Source organism: Paramacrobiotus metropolitanus, unplaced genomic scaffold, assembly GCF_019649055.1.
Source record: "Paramacrobiotus metropolitanus isolate TYO unplaced genomic scaffold, Prichtersi_v1.0 Parri_scaffold0000010, whole genome shotgun sequence".
In the NCBI taxonomy this organism is placed as follows: domain Eukaryota; kingdom Metazoa; phylum Tardigrada; class Eutardigrada; order Parachela; family Macrobiotidae; genus Paramacrobiotus; species Paramacrobiotus metropolitanus.
This window is the reverse complement of record NW_026570230.1, coordinates 172087-191626: the sequence shown is the minus strand read 5'-3', so window position 1 is coordinate 191626 and position 19540 is coordinate 172087. Positions and strand designations below refer to the sequence as shown.

Below are 19540 nucleotides of genomic sequence, written 5' to 3'. Positions count from 1 at the left end.
TAATTCGTATAACAGAGCTGAAAGCTATTATACAGAGAGAAACGTCAGTACGAATCAAACTGGTAACGGATCCTGTACCTGTAGTGCGGCATTCAGTACGTAACTATTCCATTTCCGTTTACGGATTTATTCAGAACGGAGAGTCGTCGGCAAGCACCAGTTTCTTGTTCAACTGACAGTGAGCGAATAGCTAAATAATCACGAGCAGCCAGCAATTTAGAAGAAAGAGAGATAGAAGACAAAACAAAATATGCATATATGTAGATGCAGACGTTCTACGGCGCATTACAAAATATAAAAATAATTCGTTGAACAAATAAATATATCTCTTATAAGCCAAAGAAGATCAGAATAATGGAATGGTGTAGCATTGGAAAAATATCATTTATCGCCTCCGAATCTATCAGGACGTTTCGTAACCGGTAACGTCAGGGTGGTCGTGGGCAACATCAAACTATGCAACGGGGCATCCGATCCAGCCGGATGCCTGAGCGATGCCTTCGGCGGGGCTGGAGGTCGCAAAAAGGTCATGGGCATGGCGTCATCCGCAAAGCCCGACGGTCGCGTCACCCCGTACTCATTGGTCACAACCAGCGTAGGGAAGCGGGTGAATTTCGGTGCATCAGGCGACAGCTGTGTATGCCAATTACTGGGACTGGACGGTGAATGGCAGAGATGCTGCTGGGAATGCCAGGGATGGCTCATGGCCGGTGAGACGGGAGAGTGACAGAAGGGGGAGGCATGGCCGGAATCCAACTGCCGCTGGAGATGATTCATCTCCTCCATCGGGGACACCGCGCGCAGATAGAGTTTCTCGAGGAAGGAGCGCTGCTGGGGCGTGACAATGCTGTGGGGCTCGCTGTGGCGACGCACTGGGGAGAAGCGGCGATGTTCAGGAAGCGCGGCAAAATGGGAAGAAGGCCGCTTACCGCCGGTATTGGAGACGGTGTGGCGCTTGGAGACACCACGGGAAGCCAGGTAGCGGCGGACGGCATCTTGGTCCGGCTCCATTTCACTGCTGCTGGCAATGGAGAGTCGTTGTAAATGGTAGGGGAGGGCGGAACTGGCGGTGCTGTCGGTACTGCCGGAAGGTTGAGTGGGCTGAATGTGACCGGTCAACGGTAGACAGGGTGTGCCTTCGGATGCTCTTCGTGCAAATGGCGAAAGCAAAGCTGTAAACAAAATAACAGGATTACATTTACGGGATTAAATTAATTGTCCTAGACAAAGTCAAATACAGTACTTTAACCTTTAACGAATTTTAACATTACAACACTGCGAAGGCTGCGCGTGACTTGGTCATGTTGTCAATATTAGCAACCTGAACTTTTCTTGATATCTAACCTTATAGAAATTGCTTTGTTTTTCTTAATTCCATTACTTAAAAAAATTGTTTTGCACTTACGATTCATAGGGACTTGCAAGTGCATCGGAGATTTCTGCATCGACTCGATTCTTGCGGCTTCCTCAGTCTCGGCAGCTTCCAGGAGACACTCTTCGGATTCACCGGAAAATGCCGACGGCTGGAAGAAGCGAATATGCTGCGGCAGGCTACCCCGTCGTGGCAGGGACGTAGCCGGCGATTTCCTATCCACGTTGATGGTCGACTGAGGACTGGAATGCATGCCCCCGGTAATGCTGGACCGGCTCGTACTGGGTGTCAGGGCATCCCGTTCGACAATGCCGGTGGTAATGCTGGAGCGCCGCGAAGTATTATCACAGGAGATGGGAATAGGGGTGATCAAGACGCGGTCACCGGTTTTGAGCTTGCGACTGAATGCGTCATTCAGAATATGGTATGTGGCGCTAATGTCGTGGAATGGATCACTCATCACCATGTGCCGTACCAGGTTGCGGTGATAGCCTAATTTTTCCATATCATCAAGGACAAATCTGTGAAAATGCGAAATATGTATGCGAGCAAGGTGTGCTGCGTATTCAAACGTGTACCGGATAAATTATGCGGCAAATATAAAAATATGCGAAGCATACAAATGACAGGGCTGAATTTATATCATATGTTGCTCATGATTTGATTACTGAATGCTTGATACATACGTAATTGCGTATCTGTACTTACGCAAACTGTGAATTACCGGTTATAAATGATCGTTCAATATTCAACAAAAGTACATATATACGTATGTATGTGCATGTGTCATTTTTATCACGTACACAAAATGACTATGGCTCGATGTCCACGTCAGAATTGTACATGATTTTATACAAATGCACAAATAATACTGAATGCTTATATGGCAAAAGTATTTGCCATGTTGCAAAAAAACCAGTAGACCTTTGTCAAGCCGTTCATTGATTAAGTGCAGGTATTTCTCACGTACTCGTTGAGTTCACCATCCTCAAAGCCATAATCCTCATCGGAGCAATCCTGAATCACATCGCAATTTCCGGCTCTGACCCATCGGTGATTCATAACGGTCTGCAGGTTGCAGCGTTTGTGGGGATCGATAACCAGCATCAACCTGAGCAAATTCTCGCAGTCGCGCGACATGAAAAACGGCACACGGAACCTCCCATTCAGTACACGTGCTTTGATTTCGTTGAGGTTGTCGCCGTCAAATGGAAGCGCTCCACATATTAAAACGTACCTACATCAAGCCGGGAATTACAGAGCTTGAAGCTTGACTTCACAAGTACTGCATCACGGTGAAATGTCACCTGAACAACCAGTTTGAACTGATTCCGCTCGAATACATCGCGTTTGCGGTAATGTTGGTAAACTGAATCAAATAGCGCTACATTAAAATGTTTTTGGGAAGCTTGTAAATTGATTCCAATAAGTCATTACACGTCAACGAAGAAAATTGATTAACGTTATTAACTCTAATTAGTAAAACTTACAACACGATGCCAAGACTCCAAATATCACATTTGACACCGTCATAAACAACTCCTTGGAACAATTCGGGTGCCGCATATGGTGGACTGCCGCACCACTCGGTCATGGTAGAGCCATGTGTCAGGATGTTGCTAAAGCCGAAATCTATTCCCATAGAAAATATCCGGTTACCGGCATACCGCAATGAAAGCGTAGCACGTGAAGCTCGTTACCAGCTAATTTAATATTCATCTGGAAGTCCAATAACAGATTTTCCGCTTTCAAATCCCGATGTACTACACTGTGGGTGTGGCAGTGGCAAATGGCTGCCAGAAGTTGACGAAAAAACTTGCGAGCGACATCTTCTTTCAATCGACCTTTGGAAACGATGTAATCGAACACTTCACCGTTTTCTGCATATTCGGTAACTGCAAAATAAATAATTTAACTAAGCTAAGGGCGAAGCAAAAATCAGACTAATCACGATAATAGCAATTATGTTAACGCGGTTAATTTACAGTACAAGTACCTAAGAAGACGTAATCCACGGTTTCCAGCGTGTGGTACAGTCGAATTACGTTAGGATGCCGCAGCCGTTTCATAACTCCAATTTCTCGGTAAACCTTCTGCAGATTTTCATGACTTATTTTCTTTTTCTCGATAATTTTAACTGCCACCTGAAAATATACAAAATCAGACGAGAAAAGTATTTTTGCTAGGATCCTACAGCTGTTCTCCATATTTGTTCATTTCCGCTTCGGCTCAGTCATTTTCACCCATTGTGCTATATCAAATGCGAAAATGTGATAATTTGTGCAATTACTGCTCAAACTTTTAAAAAATCTTTCTCGCAGCTCTTGATGCAATAATAGTTTGATGCAAGCCTACGAAGCACACAAGATTTACGGAAATCCAAAGTTACTACTTCCGTTTACACACATATTAACAACCATGGAAATTTATTGTAGATACATATATCTGTATGAATTATCCGTGAGGTCATTATGTACTAGTATTAGTCTGATTCAGAAATATTATTGTGCATAACTGATTAACTAGAAAATACGTTCCAAGCGCAATTAAATCAAAATTACTACGCGTGTAATCAAAAAGCAGCCTATAGATTGTAATGTAATGTAGTACTCGTATATATAGTGTATAATAAATTCAGCGAGGCATATCTCGCCCCTTTCCCAAGCAATACAACTGTGAGCAACATACAGGTGTGGTCGTAAAGAATTCATCACTAAATAAGTAAGTAACAAACCTATTTTTTGCCAGTTTCACACTACACAATTCGTTAGCAATGCGTGGGCATATATAATTTTTATGAAGATGTGACGTACATACAGTATTGTATTCGTATTTCGTACGTATTACCGGTTACACCTACTGGTTCCAAATTTTGGAATCGAACCAGTAGGTGTAACCGGTAATGGCGCGCACGATAAACCTAATTCCTTATATTTCACTGCTGCTTCGGTAACAACGTTGGGTTGATCACGAATTTTCGGCTAAGAGGGTTGTGGGGAGAGTCAACTGCGTCATACGATGTAATAAAACAAGCTTGCTTAACGTCGTGCTGACGATAATTGTCTTTTGTAATCTGCTGTTATTGTTTGTACAAGATAGTAGGAAATGAAGGTAATTAAAAAGTGCGCAGCCGACCGCAGCTCTCGTGCCGTTGCGATTGAGGTCATAAGCCAAAACTTAAGCGGATTGCCGTGGGAAGAACAGCTAACGGCAACATTAAGCAACGAGCATCTTTGACGTCAGCCCGGCTGTCTAATAGCGCGTCTTCATCACTATTTCCGGCTATCTGTTCCCAATCCGGAAGTCAGGCACAAGTAGCGACCTTGGAGTGTTATGTATGTATATGTGTACACGGTCACTGTCTCGAGTTCAGCCCAGATACACGAGAGATGCCTGCACCAACATTATCCCTCCCCTATCAGTCGTATTGATTTACACGTCAATATGCGTCGAGCTATTTTCGACGAACCCAACAGAAAGGCGCGCACCACACGCTATCCTCCATTTTCCCTGAGTGCAGTCGCGTGAGCAGGACATTTGGAACAAATAATCAACATTTAATAACACCGTATTACTCCTATCCTCGCTGGCACGCGTCACGAGATTGGGTGATTTACCATCACTGTCGTGAAATTACCGATTTATTATCGTCTATGGCTGCTGACTGACGTGCATTCCCTTCCAAGTTAATTCCTACTTTACCCGGTTAGTCTTTTATTTTCCACATTATCCCGCTGATTGAATGAGGACAATGCTTTTGTAATCATCTACGGTTCCCGGAACAAAATATTGCTAATCACGTTTCCCAGTCAAGCGTAGCTCTCTGAGCGTGATCATTCCGGAAATAGTTGTCACTATTTACGGCGGAACTACCGGTGTGTCCCCGGCACCGTTGCTACTATTTAAGCAGTACAGGGTACAACAAGTAGCAATTGGCGCGTCTTTTGTACGGTATTATAACCATCCCAAATATAGAATGCTTTAATAATACGCAAAAAAAATTATCTATTCGCAGAAGGTTGACTTTTCGAATAGAATACTCAAATAGAAACGCGTCATTATCACCCACGTAACAGCTTTCGAATAATTAGAACACAAAAATATACAAACAGTGATAATAAACACGAAAAACTTTTGATTGCTTTAAACTTTGCAAACCAAATGCTAGAAGTGCAACAAAATGTAAGTAAGGAAGAAATCCAATCAGAGAAATTGAAAGGTGTCAAACGGTATTAAATAAGAATACAAGTCCTCATACACTTATTGCACGTACACTACCGGTAGAGCGGAAGCGACATCGACAAAATTAATGGTAGCTTGCTACTGCAGCAATACAAGACTTAAATCTCACCAACAGTCCTTAAAGTCACAAATTGCTTGTAATACTATACAAAATCTCGAAATTCAAAATAACCTTGAATCCCAAATTTCAAAATATCCTTGAATCCCAAATTTGGTCTGGCAAGGTAACCTTGCCAGACCAAATTTTTCTCACACAAATCTCACAAATTTTTTTGTAAAAGTGTTGCTTAAACTTGATTAAACCTAACAACAATTAAAGAAATTTTTAAGTAATATGCATATCACCGTTCCTGATTGAGTGTACAAAACCAGCAATTCCTATAAGCTTTATCGAATACAATAAAGATTATTTAGATCAGAACTGAATCAACTGATACTACACTGAATTTGGCTTACTGGCTTTCTCCATTACTGCATCAAAATGCAAAATACAAAGTATGTAGTTATACTGTGCAGTGTGCACATGCAGAGTTTAGAAGCCGAACTAATTTACTTGACAACTCATACCTTCTCGCCGGTTGGAATGTGGGTTCCCATCCGAACAACAGCGAAATTTCCTTTCCCCAGAACAACATTCTCCACCATGTAATTACCCAAGCGCACAGGGAAAGTGAGACTATTTTTTGCCGGTAGCATGTTGACATCCCTCCGCATGTCTAAAATAAACAACAACCAAGTGTCCCAACCGCAACTGCCAGTTTCACTCTTGCACAGGGCACTGCTCTACAACTTCCCCGCCACGAGAGCAGCACCGCGTTAAATATATAGGCAGACACCCAATTGCCGCGGTCCACACGGCATTATTGGGCATGCAGTTGGCCGCAGTGTGTATGCTGGTGATTAGGTACAAAATTTCCACATTCCCCCCACAATCCCTACTATTAGCGCAGTCTTTTCTTGGTAGCTCTCGTTTAAAAAGCACCAGGGATCCTGGGATTACCAATTACCGCAGCAGTCGGGTGTCGGCCTCCTGTACCTATTCGGTGGCACTGTGCACACACGCAGCCCAGTCGACCGGAAGATAATCAGTCAATGACGCACATCCTCCCTACCCACCAATCGCCGCTGCCGAACCCGGGTGGATATATATATTGTAGTACCGTACTTGGGCTGTATCTGTACGATGGTGCCGTGGGAGAGACAGAGCAACGTTGCCAGAATGCCCCGAATGCGAGTCCTCCTCATGTGAGCGCGCAGCAGCAACCGACGTTCAATGAACACATCACGTTTCCTTTTTGCCGGTTCAATATGTGCCCTCGTATGCCGTGTAGCGAATCTAACATGCTCACTCGCTGAATACAATAGAATTTCCAGCATTTATTGCTTTAGCACTCATCGACAAGCAACGATTCGCTAGTTTGACTCGGGGCCACGATTTCCGAGCATCAAAGAATACCGCGGAAAGTCGCATTGTAAAACCCGGCACCATTTCCTGGTGGAAATTCAAGATGTAAAAGAATGAGCTGAGCTGTGAAATTTCACTGTACACGTGCAGCACACAAATTACCATAATCTAACTGAAAAATCATTCTGCATGATTGTACGTCACTAATGATATATAAAAGGAAGAAATTTTTATTAAAGTAGGCTTTGAATTTAAGACGCAGGTATGCGACAACTATATACATTTACTAACAAATTATTTGTCAGCAAAATCTGTGCGGCAGATGTTTGTTTAATCTCGAAAATTAAGATCGATATTGACCGAAGCAGCAAAATTTCTGTCAGAATGTCCTGCAACGCATAAGAGGTACAGAATATGGTGGAAACATTAAATCCTAACCCTACGCGAAATCAATTAGGCATAATGGAAGACATGCGATGAATCTGTTTAATATTTGATGAAATGTTCTACTTCCACATAACAAGCCTGATTTCTTTAAAATCTAATGGATTTAATGGAAATCCTGTATATAAAATTCATGACCTTGTTTTCAAAGGACTACTATCGGTCTTGCGACAGTCTCGAGTCGGCACAGTAAAGTTGTTGGGAATTTTGCCTATTCTTGTTTAGCAGGACAGAAAAGTGTTAAGCGAACTCCCAAAATAGCTTACAAAAGCGCAGTACTTACACAAAAGCATCACGCGAATGGCTTCGGAGCGGAAATGGAACTTACCGCAGGCTCACATGTGGCCCCACGCAGCTGATCCGATATGGAAAATCCGTCCGCTCCAGGGAAGAACGATCCCCAGTCTTCGTCGATGTAATTTTGGTCCTCCTTCCACTGATGTCGCCTGAGTTGCTTCCAGTGGCATTAATTTATTTCAATGGATACCGGCATATAATAGCTAATCACTTCCTGCCGGTTCCCACTTCCCAGCACAGATTTGCCTCTCATAAGTCTGCATTATAAATAGTCGGAAAGTCTTTTGACACCCCTAAAGAACGGAAGGTTCGATTCCGATAGAAGCAGAGGCTCGTCTTCGAGGTCGAGAAAGCGCATTAATAACGCCCGTTAACGAATAACGAAGAATCGGTTGAATTTCCAACAACTTGTTTCATGCATGACTGCGCGTGCGCATGCGATAAACCTTAAAATAAAACTTCTCCTTTTACTTTGTGGTGTTTCATTAGATTTATTTACTAATTGCGTAGTACATGTAGATTGCTGTTACATTTTATTTCTGGGCGTAGGAATTTCATTGTTTAATTTTGTGAACGTTCTCTCCTTTCGTACGTGAACGTGCACGTAAGCACGGCAAGGATAACTAACAGCTATCGTAAGTTCGGAACAATCAAAAGTCACCTACAGAATACGTATTATGCTTCTATATTACGATTAGTTCTATACTGTTAGTTCTTAGTTCTATGATTTCGATATAATATAATTCCGCTATAATAATTACTGCACATGCGCTTTCATTCAGAGAATAAACAGCATTACTTGCACTTGAAAATCTAAAACGAAAATCAAAAACCCAAACGGGGAACATTGTCCTTCAAAGCATTCGCGCTGACCACTGTGAGTCGTGAAGGCACATTCTGAGAACTCGGTACCGGTGCGCCGGGTGCGGCTACAGCAGAAGTCGCTAAACGATACGTACAAATTTTACAAAATTTAATGATGATTATTTCTGTATTCCAGTCTGGTTATACATTTTCCACTGTTTGTACTTGTAGACGTTGTACACTACAATGTAATCAATCGACAATAAAATTATGCCGATTCTTGTATATATATATGGGCTTTTTTTCGTTTTGACTACTTGAAGAGGTCCACCCTTTAACCCTTATTTTTACGCCAGTGCAATTCTTTGACGCTTGACGGAAGCACTATGCACTCAAGCCGTAGAGCCATATAGACGGGAGCTTGTGCCTTGCCTTGTGAATGCATTTTGATTTTGCCTGGCGTATGTTGTGATTTTATCATTTTCAACCAGATCACAGATGCAGTTTTGTTGTACTCAAGTCCCATACGGAGCTTTGGTTATTTTTGCTGTACTCTTTCTTACATTTTATCCAAAAGATTGAGAAGAACATCTTAAATTCTGGTAGATATTATCATATTGTTTAGAAACATCCTGGATTTTAGTTGCAGGTGTAGCTCTTCGGGTATAAATCCCTCTGCCAAGGATACTTCTCCAGCGTGTGGTGATGCCTACAGTGGACAATTAATCGTATCCGCGGATCCATGCCCTGGAGATCTACGCCATCTGTGCTACTAAACCATGGTCTTCCCCACGCAGTATACCAACATCTCGGGCACCAGCGGACAAGCAGGAGGGGCCGCCAGAGGAATCTCGGTGGACGAGAGCAGTCGGGGATCGGGATCCACGTCGCCCACAGGCCACACACAGCCCGCCACGACGCGCCTGCTCTTCATCAACAACAAACGTCCATCCCGCGATACACCCATCCCCAAGTTCTGCTCCAATGAAGTCAGCACCACCAAGTATAATGCGCTGACATTCATTCCGCTTTTCCTTTTCGAATCATTCCGCAGGTATTCCAATGCGTTCTTCCTGTTTATTGCTGCGCTGCAACAAATACCTGATGTTTCTCCGACAGGTACGTTGGCATTTGTGTGTTTGGTGACTTGACATGCTCTGTATTATGTTCACTGTTCTGTATTGTGTTTCTGTAATTTTAAATTATTCCGAATTAATTATAATAACATTATTGAATTAATTATAATAATATTAATTTTGCGTCGTTTTTGTGCTTTGTTATAATTAATCTGCATCTATGACCAGTTTGTACAGGCCACAGCTGATTTGAACGTGGTTTGTAATTCTGAATTTTTATCGCTTCGGGGCGTTTTCGTCTATTTGTTTGACTGTTATTTATACCACGTATTGGTTACTGCTTGTTTTTATCACACCTTTTAATAATGGGCGTTTTATTAGGTCGTTGGACGACATTGGTACCGCTGTCGTTTATCCTGTTTGTTTCCGCCTGTAAAGAAATCTACGAAGACACTAAACGGCGTTTGGCCGATGGGGACGTTAACAACCGTAAAGTGTTGTCGCTGCAGTCCGTCACCTTCCAGCTGACTCCATGGAAGAAAATCCAAGTCGGTGAAATTGTCAAAGTGCGCAATGGCGAGGAATTTCCCAGTGATCTCATACTGCTGTCGTCCAGCGAACCACAAGGGATATGCTACATTGAAACATCAAATTTGGACGGGGAAACCAACCTGAAAACGCGGCTAGCGCTTCCGGAAACAGCCCAGTTACAAACAGGTATATTTTTTTGTATTTAAGTAATTAGATTTTGATTTATTACTTAGTTGTTGACCAATTCGAAAGCCTTGCAAAAGGCCGTTGTATATATGGATTTATAACAAATTTTTTCCGTTCTTTTTAAATTCTTAAGATTGCAGTTTTCACCTTTTGGGTTGACATTGTTTGAATAATCAGTGTCTGATTGTTGGCTGTAAATTGCTTTAGCAGCATTAGTAAGCTTTCATTAGCGATTTGAATTTTGATGTCACGTCCTATGCAGTGACGTGAGAGACCAAATGCGAACTGTTCTAAGCTTTTATTTGCATACAGGCACAACGTGTTGATCGTCGCTTCCGGTGCGATCGATATTGTCGCGGTTTTGCCGTAGTTTATTCTGCGGCGGGCGCGCTGCCGTCTTTCGAAGGTGTAGGTTTTGAAATGCCTACTCTATGGTAAATGCAGTGAATAGCCCGGTCTCTTATGTTTTGTGTGCTGCGTATGCAAATTTACGTGGTTTGAGAGCACTGCAAATGTTACGTGCATTGCGTATGGAAATGCTGGTTCGGCGGCGAAGCGGCGGCCCATATGTTCCCGGGTCAACATCCGGTGCTCCATATGGCCTTTCAAATTTCCGTTTCCCTGATTTGCTTAAAATTTTTAAGTTTTAAAGGTAGCAAAGGGGTGTGTTATCTGTTGCTGTTCAGAAAGCGTACAATACCGGTTGCTGCCTTCGATTTGCGAAATGAGTGTTGGAATGGAAAAATAGTGCAATACAACAGTTGTCGGGATTCCGGGGACGTTTTTTTTATGAGTTTAAGGAAACATGCGTTTGTTCTACGAACCGATTCAATATTGTATGCTCACAAACTAAATAGTGTATAATAAATAGTAAAGTGTATTACACTTTCGGTGGTCAGTTGGTTACAGTACTTAATCAAAAGATTGTGAATGAAATTCGGCATTAGATATGGAAAATGCTCCGGTGTTCTTGTCCATAAGTTGCAAAATCGACAATGATATTCACAGCATTTAATACTTTAATACTGTAAATTAAAAATTGTGTAATTGTAGTCTTTATAAATAAATCGGTTAATTTATTCGTCTTGGAAGCAACTTCGCAGTGATGTCAGTGAGACCTGTGATTTACCAAGTTTACGGCGTCATTTAGAGTTTTCACTGCTAATAATCAGCTGATTGATTGATAATCTGGTAATACGATGACGCCGAGCTTCACTAATAATGCGGAAATCCATTCTTGTAATAATGACAGATCATTGTAAAAAAGCATGGTAGGATTTTGTTGGATTATTGACATCTTTCCTTACAATTATTTTGCTTTGAATACGTCAAGGATGTTTGTTGCTTTTGTAGAAGATGACTTGTTGATGTTGGATGGAACGATTGAATGCGAATCGCCCAATCGTCATTTGTATGATTTCACCGGTAACATTCGCCCATCCGGTCGTCACACGATTCCCCTTGGGCCTGACCAGCTACTCCTACGAGGATCGCGTCTGAAGAACACGGAATGGATCTACGGCGTGGTGGTGTTTACCGGCCACGACAGCAAGCTGATGAAGAACAGCAAACAGGGAGCAATTCTGCGCTTGAAGCGATCGGCGCTGGATGAATTCGCTAATCGACAGATTATAATGATGTTTGCGCTGCTGATTATCGTCTGTCTGGTGAGCGGCATCGGTAACGCGATCTGGAGATCAACCCACGAATCCAAGGACTGGTATTTGTTCCCGCTGTTGGATAATCAAAATTTTGGTTTTAATTTCCTTACGTTTATCATTCTTTATAACAACTTAATTCCCATCAGCCTACAAGTTACACTGGAGATGGTGAGATTTGTTCAGACACTGTTCGTCAGTTGGGTAAGTTGATTTGCGGAGAAGTGGCTGTTAACTTGTTAATTACGCTAAGATATCTTTACCTTTGCTCGTTGTTGTGCACTTCGATCGATAACTTTTGGAATTTTTATTTACCATAATGCTATCTTATTAGCTTGGAATTTATCATTTAGGACTTGGAAATGTATGACAGCACCACGAACACGCCTGCGGTTGCTCGGACGTCGAACCTAAATGAAGATCTTGGACAGGTATTCACAGCTTTGTAATTATTTTGATATGATTTTATCTGGTTTTTGCTTTTATTGTAAATGCAAATAACTGAACAGCTGCAGTACTTAATTTGTTTTTTTTTATTCTCAATGTTCTTTTCGATTGAACAATGCTATGCAATTAATGGTCATGCGCTTATGAATGGCTGAATCATGTGAAACTCGCATATGATCCGGTGTAGAAATGCTTTAATTGCAGATCAAATATATTTTTTCGGACAAGACTGGGACATTAACAGAGAATAACATGATCTTCCGGCAATGCAGCATTGGTGGCATTGTATATGGTGTTGCCAACACCCATTCCGAGACGTTCTCGGATACTAATATGTTGGCCAGCCTGCGCGCCCATAATGCCGGTTCCAGGATTATTCACGAGTTCCTGTTAACCATCTCTGTGTGCCATACGGTAGTCAGCGAGGCCGATCCGAAAAACCCGTTCAAACCCATTTATTTAGCGGCATCACCGGATGAGAGCGCCCTTGTTAAAGCCGCTGCATCTTTGGACTACACTTTTATGAAGCGAGACACGAATCATATTATTGTACGAATAAGGAGCAACACCTCCGGTGCGGAAGCAGCGCGGTACGAAACAGTGCATTTAAGCTCGCTCTATTACGATGCTATTTTCCTTACATAATGGGGTGTAATCAATAAAGCCTACAAGAAAATCGCCCATAGAAGAGATAGGAAACTACCGGGCCGAACCGGCTCTTTTGAATGAATTTGCGTTGGAGCATATCTGCATGGGGAAAAGATGCCCATGGTGCTGCTTAATAATGGTAATATTTGATGAAAACAGCTTTTTTGTTGTTGAAGATATGAGACGTTGACGTATGAACTCTTGGATATTCTGGAGTTTACCAGCGATCGGAAACGAATGTCGGTGATTGTTCGCACACCGGAAGGCAGGATACTGCTCATGTGCAAAGGTGCCGATTCGGTTATTTGCGACCGTTTGGCCCCACACCAACCGTATCTCGATAAAACGATCCAGGATTTAGAGGATTTTGCACACAAGGGCTTCCGTACATTGTGTGTTGCTACAGCGGAAGTCATGCCGGAATTTTACACGGAATGGAAAAAGCAGTTTGTTTTGGCGGCTACCGCTTTGGATAAGCGAAAGGAAAAGGTGAGCTAAATCATGTTAATGTGTAACTGAACGTGTTTCTGTTTGTAACTTTCAGATCTGTATCTCAGAGTGCTTCTGTTTATTTACGATCAAAATTATGTCAGTAACTTTTTTCTAGTCAGCACAAACTTGTTCACATGATTACAGCAAATAAATAAACTGGCTATTTATATTTTATGGATATCTAAGTATTCATGATCTTCGCGTCAAGCGAATGCGATAAATTTGCTTTTCAGTCAGCGTTTGTATCAACGAAATTTGAATTTAAATTCAAGCATGTTGAAACCAAAAACACAGAAACAAAATCGTTCTTGCTGGTTTTCATTGGTTTATGTTGGATGTTCGCCAGGGTGTTACCTGCCCAACTCTCGCCCCGCGGAGGCCTTCCAACATGAGAGTCTCCGCTCAACCACAATATAATTGGGTGGTATCATCGCGGGAATTAAACGTGTTAGCGCTTTTTTTTACATTTTGCAATATTGTTTATCACAACTTAGTCAGATGAGGTGAGCTCAGTAAACAAGGAAGCAGGGATAAAGCGAGGAAATATTCGAGCTCTTTGGTCATTTCCAGCCGATATATGAATGTTTTTGGTCCCTCGAAGCGGAGCAGGGAATGGCATGAAATGTGTATAAGGATATTACAGACGTTAGATCAGTGGAGGCAAGCAGGGCTATCTTTTTTGGAATATTTGCAAGCAAGGTTATGTGGTTTTGGTCCTCTTGTGGAGAATTTTTTGAGGCGATATATCTAGAAGGGGCGGCGCGGATACATGTAGGAGCGGGTTATTTTTTCAGTTTTTTGTGGCGATTAAGGAAAGGCTTTTTTGTGGCGATTAAGGAAAGGCAGCTAGGAACACTTCACCAGCGGGGACGAGGTGGTGGGGACGGTGATCTCCATCTGCCACTAGGGCCGAAAGGTCGTGATTCTCGAGAAAAGCCCGGGAAGGGCCCAGAGAACGGTCCAGGAAAGGCCTCGAAAGGCCCCGGAGGGAAACGATGGCCCGGACCGAAAAAGGGTGGTGGTGGGGGTGGTCCATGAGCCGGGAAGTGGTGCGGTGGGCCTCGGTGCATTGGTGGAGCGAATGGCGGTGGTCCGGGAGGGAAATGCCGCGCCATACCGCAAGGTCGGGGAGAGCACGGCCGGCGGCCAAACGGTCGAAATCCCCGTGGTCCATGGGGGCCCGGTGGTCCGTGTGAGCGGGGTGGGATCAGGTTAATGTTGATTTCGGTCATTCTCCTTGATATAAAAGTGCGTTGCTTTTCTCTTGTCGATGGTGCTTGTAGGCCTTCCTCGCTTGGATCCGACTGAAATGGAGTGATTTTGAGTGCGACTGTTGGCCGGTTTATATATGTTTCGGTATTGTGTTTGTTATTGTGCTATGAGCACAAAATGATGTCAGAGCGAAACTGCTGGAAGTGACCAAGCAGATTTCTGAAAGGAAGCGCGTGATGACGATGCCATTCCGTGCATTGTTCGTTATTGATTTTGGTTCATTGGATGTAGCGCAAATTTATGAATCAACATTTCGACGATTCACCGCTGATACAGTCATAGTAACAGTAGTCTTCATTTGTCATACATTGGTTAATTAATAAGATCGGTCCAGTTTTCTAGCTAGTTTTTGTGGAGTAATTATTAGTGAAAGTTAATGACAAAAAACGTAAATTGTAGGAGCCATAATCAAAATGGGAATATTCGATGAGCATTACCGGCAGTTAATACTGCCAGTTAATACCAGTTATTATCTAGAGTAGTTAATACTGCCATGGAGTAGAGTGCCAACTTCAGGTGGATTACTAAAAGTTTACCTGTAAATTTTTACTTACAATTGTTACAGTAGGTGTATGATCTTTCTGCATGGCGCTGCTGCGCTGCCTGGTAGATCGTTTTCTTGTTTAATTTTGATGTATACTTCCTTTGTGTAAAGTGTATGTAAGAATGTAAAGTGTATGTACTGTATACTTCCTTTGATAATTATGATGGGGCCTGTTTATTTATCAAACATCTGGTGGCGGAGTAGTCTTCGTAGGCATTGACATTGCTGAATAAGACAAATTAAAGATGTTATTTATCGTAATTAATTATTGTCAGTGCGATTCAGACCACGTGTCGTAGTGTGTTGTAAGAAGTCAGAAATATGCTTGCTGACGACTTGAAATCATTGTGTCAGGCATTCCTTTTTTCAGGTTGCCGATGTTTGCAGTGTCATTGAGCGGAATTTGCAGCTGATCGGCGCCACAGCCATTGAAGATCGTTTACAGGAAGGAGTTCCGCACTGCATTGCGCAGCTGGCAAAAGCGAACATCAGAGTCTGGATATTGACGGGAGATAAAATGGAGACTGCAATTAACATTGGCCATGCTTGCAACCTCTTAAATAAGAACATGCTGTTGTTCACGTTGAATGAGACTTCGTTAGATCGTGTACGGGAGGCTTTAAGTCGATTTCGGAACGATCTGCAAGATCGAGCAGAACCTGCTGCCGGATTGATAGTTGATGGAAAAGCTCTGCATTATGCGTTATCAATGGACCTCCGAAAGGAATTCCTCGATATTGCTGTGTCTTGCAAAGCTGTTATATGCTGCCGGGTGCGTCTGAAAATTGCGAATAATTTATATGGCGCAGCGCCTATTGAGTTTTGGAAATCGTTAATGCTTTGAGAGCGCTGCAATTTTGTAGGGTTAAACTGAGCAGTAATATTCGCAATTTTAATTTAATAAATTTGATATTTGCATAAAGAAAAATTTGATTGTTTTTGAGATTGCGGTTTGCTAGTATAATAATATAACTATGTGTAAGTGTTTTTCACCTTTCTGGTGCAGTGTGGGGCCATTGGCATTACTTACATTTTATTGTGACGTTGTCACGTTGTGCATCTGTTTATTAGATTTCTCCTATGCAAAAAGCCGACGTTGTGGCACTGGTCAGAACCAATAAGCCGAAGGATGTAACGTTGGCTATCGGCGATGGAGCTAACGATGTGGCTATGATTCAGACTGCCCATGTGGGAGTTGGAATCAGCGGAAAAGAAGGGCTTCAGGCTGTCTGTGCTTCAGACTATGCCATTGGTCAATTTAGATTTCTACAGGTAATGTGGTGTTAGTTTTTTTATCAAGATTCCCGAATTCAACAAATTTTGACATTTAACATAACATTGGCTATCGGCGATGGAGCTGACGATATGTTGTGTAAGAATTTTGTACTTGTACATCATTATAATGCTTCGGTTTTAAAATTATCGTAGTCGTGGAGGAGTGCAGGATACAGTAATCTGCAGCAGCTTTTAATCTGCAAGCTGAAAGTTTGTTGCCGCTGGATGTGCCACAGCCAGCTACGAGTACATTACAGGCCGCTTATTCCATTTATTTTCGGTAATGACTCGCCTTCAGTAGACTCAGTATTGGTACAGTAGTGCTAAAATCTAAATATATCTGGCTGTTCTGTGTGTGGCTGATCTGGCGATTGATTAGTAGTGGTATGGCATAGGCTGTTAACCGTGTATAGGAGCATCCCATGTGGTCTAGTGGCTAGGATTCCGCGCTCTCACCGCGGCGGCCGGGGTTCGATTCCCCGCATGGGAAAATTTTTTCTGCGTTTTGGGATCTGTATAAATTTTTGAATTTTTTTAAATTGTGGACGTTGTTCATCGAATTCTTGATGAGTAGAAAAGTTGGTAACTTAATACTGGAGATCAAACCGGCATTCAGGTGTACTGTTTTATATCGCTGTATTGTTACAGTGTGTATGCGTTTTGTTTTATTTGCACCTTATAAGAAGGTTTGCTTTGTCGTGGAAGATTTGTTAGGCTGGGTTCGTAGAGTCTTGGATAATACTTCGGTCATAGACTTTGACTAACTATTACATTGTATTGCAGAAACTTTTATTTGTTCATGGAGCTTGGAGTTACGAGCGCATATCGAAGCTGGTTTTGTACTGTTACCACAAGAACATTTGCCTGTACATTATGCAGTTTTATTTTGCCATTATCAGCTCATTTTCCGGTCAGACAATCTTCGAGCGATGGACCATTGGTTTATATAACATCTTCTTTACTGCCGCACCACCATTTGTAATCGGAATCTTCGATAAAAGCTGTTCGGCAGAAAGCCGAATGCGTTATCCCGCTCTATACGGCCCTACACAGAGCGGTGAATTGTTCACCTATTCAGTGTTTTGGCGATGGATTTTTTCCGCGCTGGTACATGCTGCCATTATTTTTGGATTAACGTACGGAATTTTCCATCACGATGTGCTCTGGGGTGACGGGCAGAATTCGGGAGGATTTTTATTCGGTGCTGCAGCGTTCACCTATGTTGTGGTCGTGGTGTGCTTGAAAGCGGGTTTAGAGACCAGCTCGTGGACGTGGATTACCCATGTTGGCATCTGGGGCAGCATCGCGTCATGGTTCATCTTTTTGCCCATCTATTCTAAGTTATGGCCGAATTTCTTGACGTTTGGTGAAGATTTTGTGGGAATTGTAAGTTACCTTCAAAAAACTGGCATTCTGCTGTTACTGAAAAAATTAAAAAGACTTCTATGTAAAATGTATCAAAATTTAATGTTGGACTTTTTTGTTTCGGCATGAGAATATCATAAAAACACCAAATAGATGTCATATATGATACAGGTAACTGCGATACGCATTGCAGAATTTCTTGAGTAGTATCGTTTTTTAGTTAGTTAGTTCTTTTAAAGAACTAGCTAACTAAAATTAATATAACTAACTAGTAATATTAAACATCATCTATGTGAATATCTCCGACAAAGAACTTCTTTATCGGAGATATTCACATAGGTGCTGTTTAGTATTACGGATGCAGTTAAAGGAATTTCCATAATTATGTCGATAGACTCGATACTGTATTTCACTAAATTTATTGTTTTTATAGGCAGCAGCTATGTGTAGTTCATGGTTGTTCTGGATGGGTCTGTTTCTGATCCCCACCGCTACTCTCCTGTTTGACATCTTATTCCAAGCCTTCCGCAACACTTATAAAGCTAACGTGGTGGACACTGTCCGCCGCATGGAGGGCCTGGGTGTCAGAGATCTGGATGACTTTGTCAATATGGTGAAACCGCAGCCGACAGCGGAATATGACACACTTCTGGGCACGCTCAGTTATCCTTCGCCGGTACACCATCCTCAGCAGCGCGGTTATGCCTTCTCGCAGGACGAAGGAGGCGCCATATCGCAGACGGCCGTGGTCAACCTGTACGGCAGCACGGAAGCCACGACACCGGGTGCGTCGGATCCTCTATCGCGCTTATCACCGCGAACACTGCAGAATGTGCATCCCCGTGTTGGAATCAACAGTTAGATGGTGGACTGTTGTGAAGATCTATTTATGGTCTCGTCTAAGATTTTTTATTTTTCGTGTTTCGTTGAATATCGGGTTTTGTTAATTTTTGACACGTGAATTTCTCAAAGCCAAAGATGGGTCTCGTCTCGTGATGGATGCGCGTTAGCTGCCGGAACTGTGTTCTAGTCGTGCTAAGCCAGTTTATGCAAACCTCGTGACTGTGTTCGAAGTTCTGTATTAAACCTTTTTACTTGCTGTATGTTCTGTGAAGCTGTTTTTTTTTTCAAGCATTCCTCTATATCAAACCATCTTTTTACCGTTTTGAGTTTTATTTAAAGATATTTGCTCTATCTGAAAGGGTAAATAAAGTTTATTATATTTAGGGGAAAATTAATGAGATTGCAACAAATGAAAATCATCCCAACAGGAACACAGGTTCAGTTATCGACCGAAGCGTAGCGAAGGTCCTCTATGTTCAGCGTTCATGAAAAATGTGGTGTCTGTCGGTCACCGCCATCTATTGCACGTGTGCGCGGCGTATTTACTGTGAAATGCACGTATGCGCGCTGGCCGTATATACTCAAGGCGAGTGCAAACGGTGGTGTCTGTCGGTCACCGTCATCTAATGCACATATGCG

The 19540-nt window shown here is 42.5% G+C and overlaps 2 protein-coding genes and 1 non-coding gene across 3 annotated transcripts; 2 read left to right on the top strand and 1 right to left on the bottom strand.

Moving 5' to 3' along the window:
* Nucleotides 1–126: 126 nt before the first annotated feature.
* Nucleotides 127–6929, bottom strand: LOC129583252 (serine/threonine-protein kinase SIK3-like). The gene is made up of 8 exons (XM_055474979.1): nt 6651–6929; nt 6182–6330; nt 3369–3516; nt 3073–3267; nt 2863–3004; nt 2343–2609; nt 1406–1893; nt 127–1172 (listed from the first exon to the last, which is right to left on the bottom strand). The coding sequence occupies exons 2-8, from the start codon at nt 6326–6328 to the stop codon at nt 382–384; spliced, it is 2178 nt and encodes a 725-aa protein (XP_055330954.1). The 5' UTR covers nt 6329–6330; nt 6651–6929; the 3' UTR covers nt 127–381.
* Nucleotides 6930–8992: 2063 nt separating this feature from the next.
* On the top strand, nt 8993–19159 carry LOC129583277 (probable phospholipid-transporting ATPase IA). Its single transcript, XM_055475025.1, has 10 exons — nt 8993–9683; nt 10022–10357; nt 11711–12219; nt 12369–12446; nt 12667–13052; nt 13287–13599; nt 15789–16190; nt 16490–16690; nt 17477–18079; nt 18492–19159. The coding sequence occupies exons 1-10, from the start codon at nt 9344–9346 to the stop codon at nt 18918–18920; spliced, it is 3597 nt and encodes a 1198-aa protein (XP_055331000.1). The 5' UTR covers nt 8993–9343; the 3' UTR covers nt 18921–19159.
* On the top strand, nt 17112–17183 carry Trnae-cuc (transfer RNA glutamic acid (anticodon CUC)). Its single transcript has one exon. It is a non-coding gene; the product is annotated as a tRNA-Glu (tRNA).
* Nucleotides 19160–19540: the final 381 nt, after the last annotated feature.

Bases quoted from the DNA above. Each gene is read 5' to 3' on its own strand.
- LOC129583252 (XM_055474979.1), bottom strand. From the start codon at position 6,328: ATGCGGAGGGATGTCAACATGCTACCGGCAAAAAATAGTCTCACTTTC. The intron at 3,517-6,181 runs GTATGAGTTGTC...GTATATTTTCAG, and splicing joins ACATTCCAACCGGCGAGAAG to GTGGCAGTTAAAATTATCGA. The intron at 2,610-2,862 runs GTAAGTTTTACT...GGCTTGATGTAG, and splicing joins TGGAGTCTTGGCATCGTGTT to GTACGTTTTAATATGTGGAG.
- LOC129583277 (XM_055475025.1), top strand. From the start codon at position 9,344: ATGGTCTTCCCCACGCAGTATACCAACATCTCGGGCACCAGCGGACAA. The intron at 12,220-12,368 runs GTAAGTTGATTT...TTTATCATTTAG, and splicing joins AGACACTGTTCGTCAGTTGG to GACTTGGAAATGTATGACAG. The intron at 18,080-18,491 runs GTAAGTTACCTT...TTGTTTTTATAG, and splicing joins GTGAAGATTTTGTGGGAATT to GCAGCAGCTATGTGTAGTTC.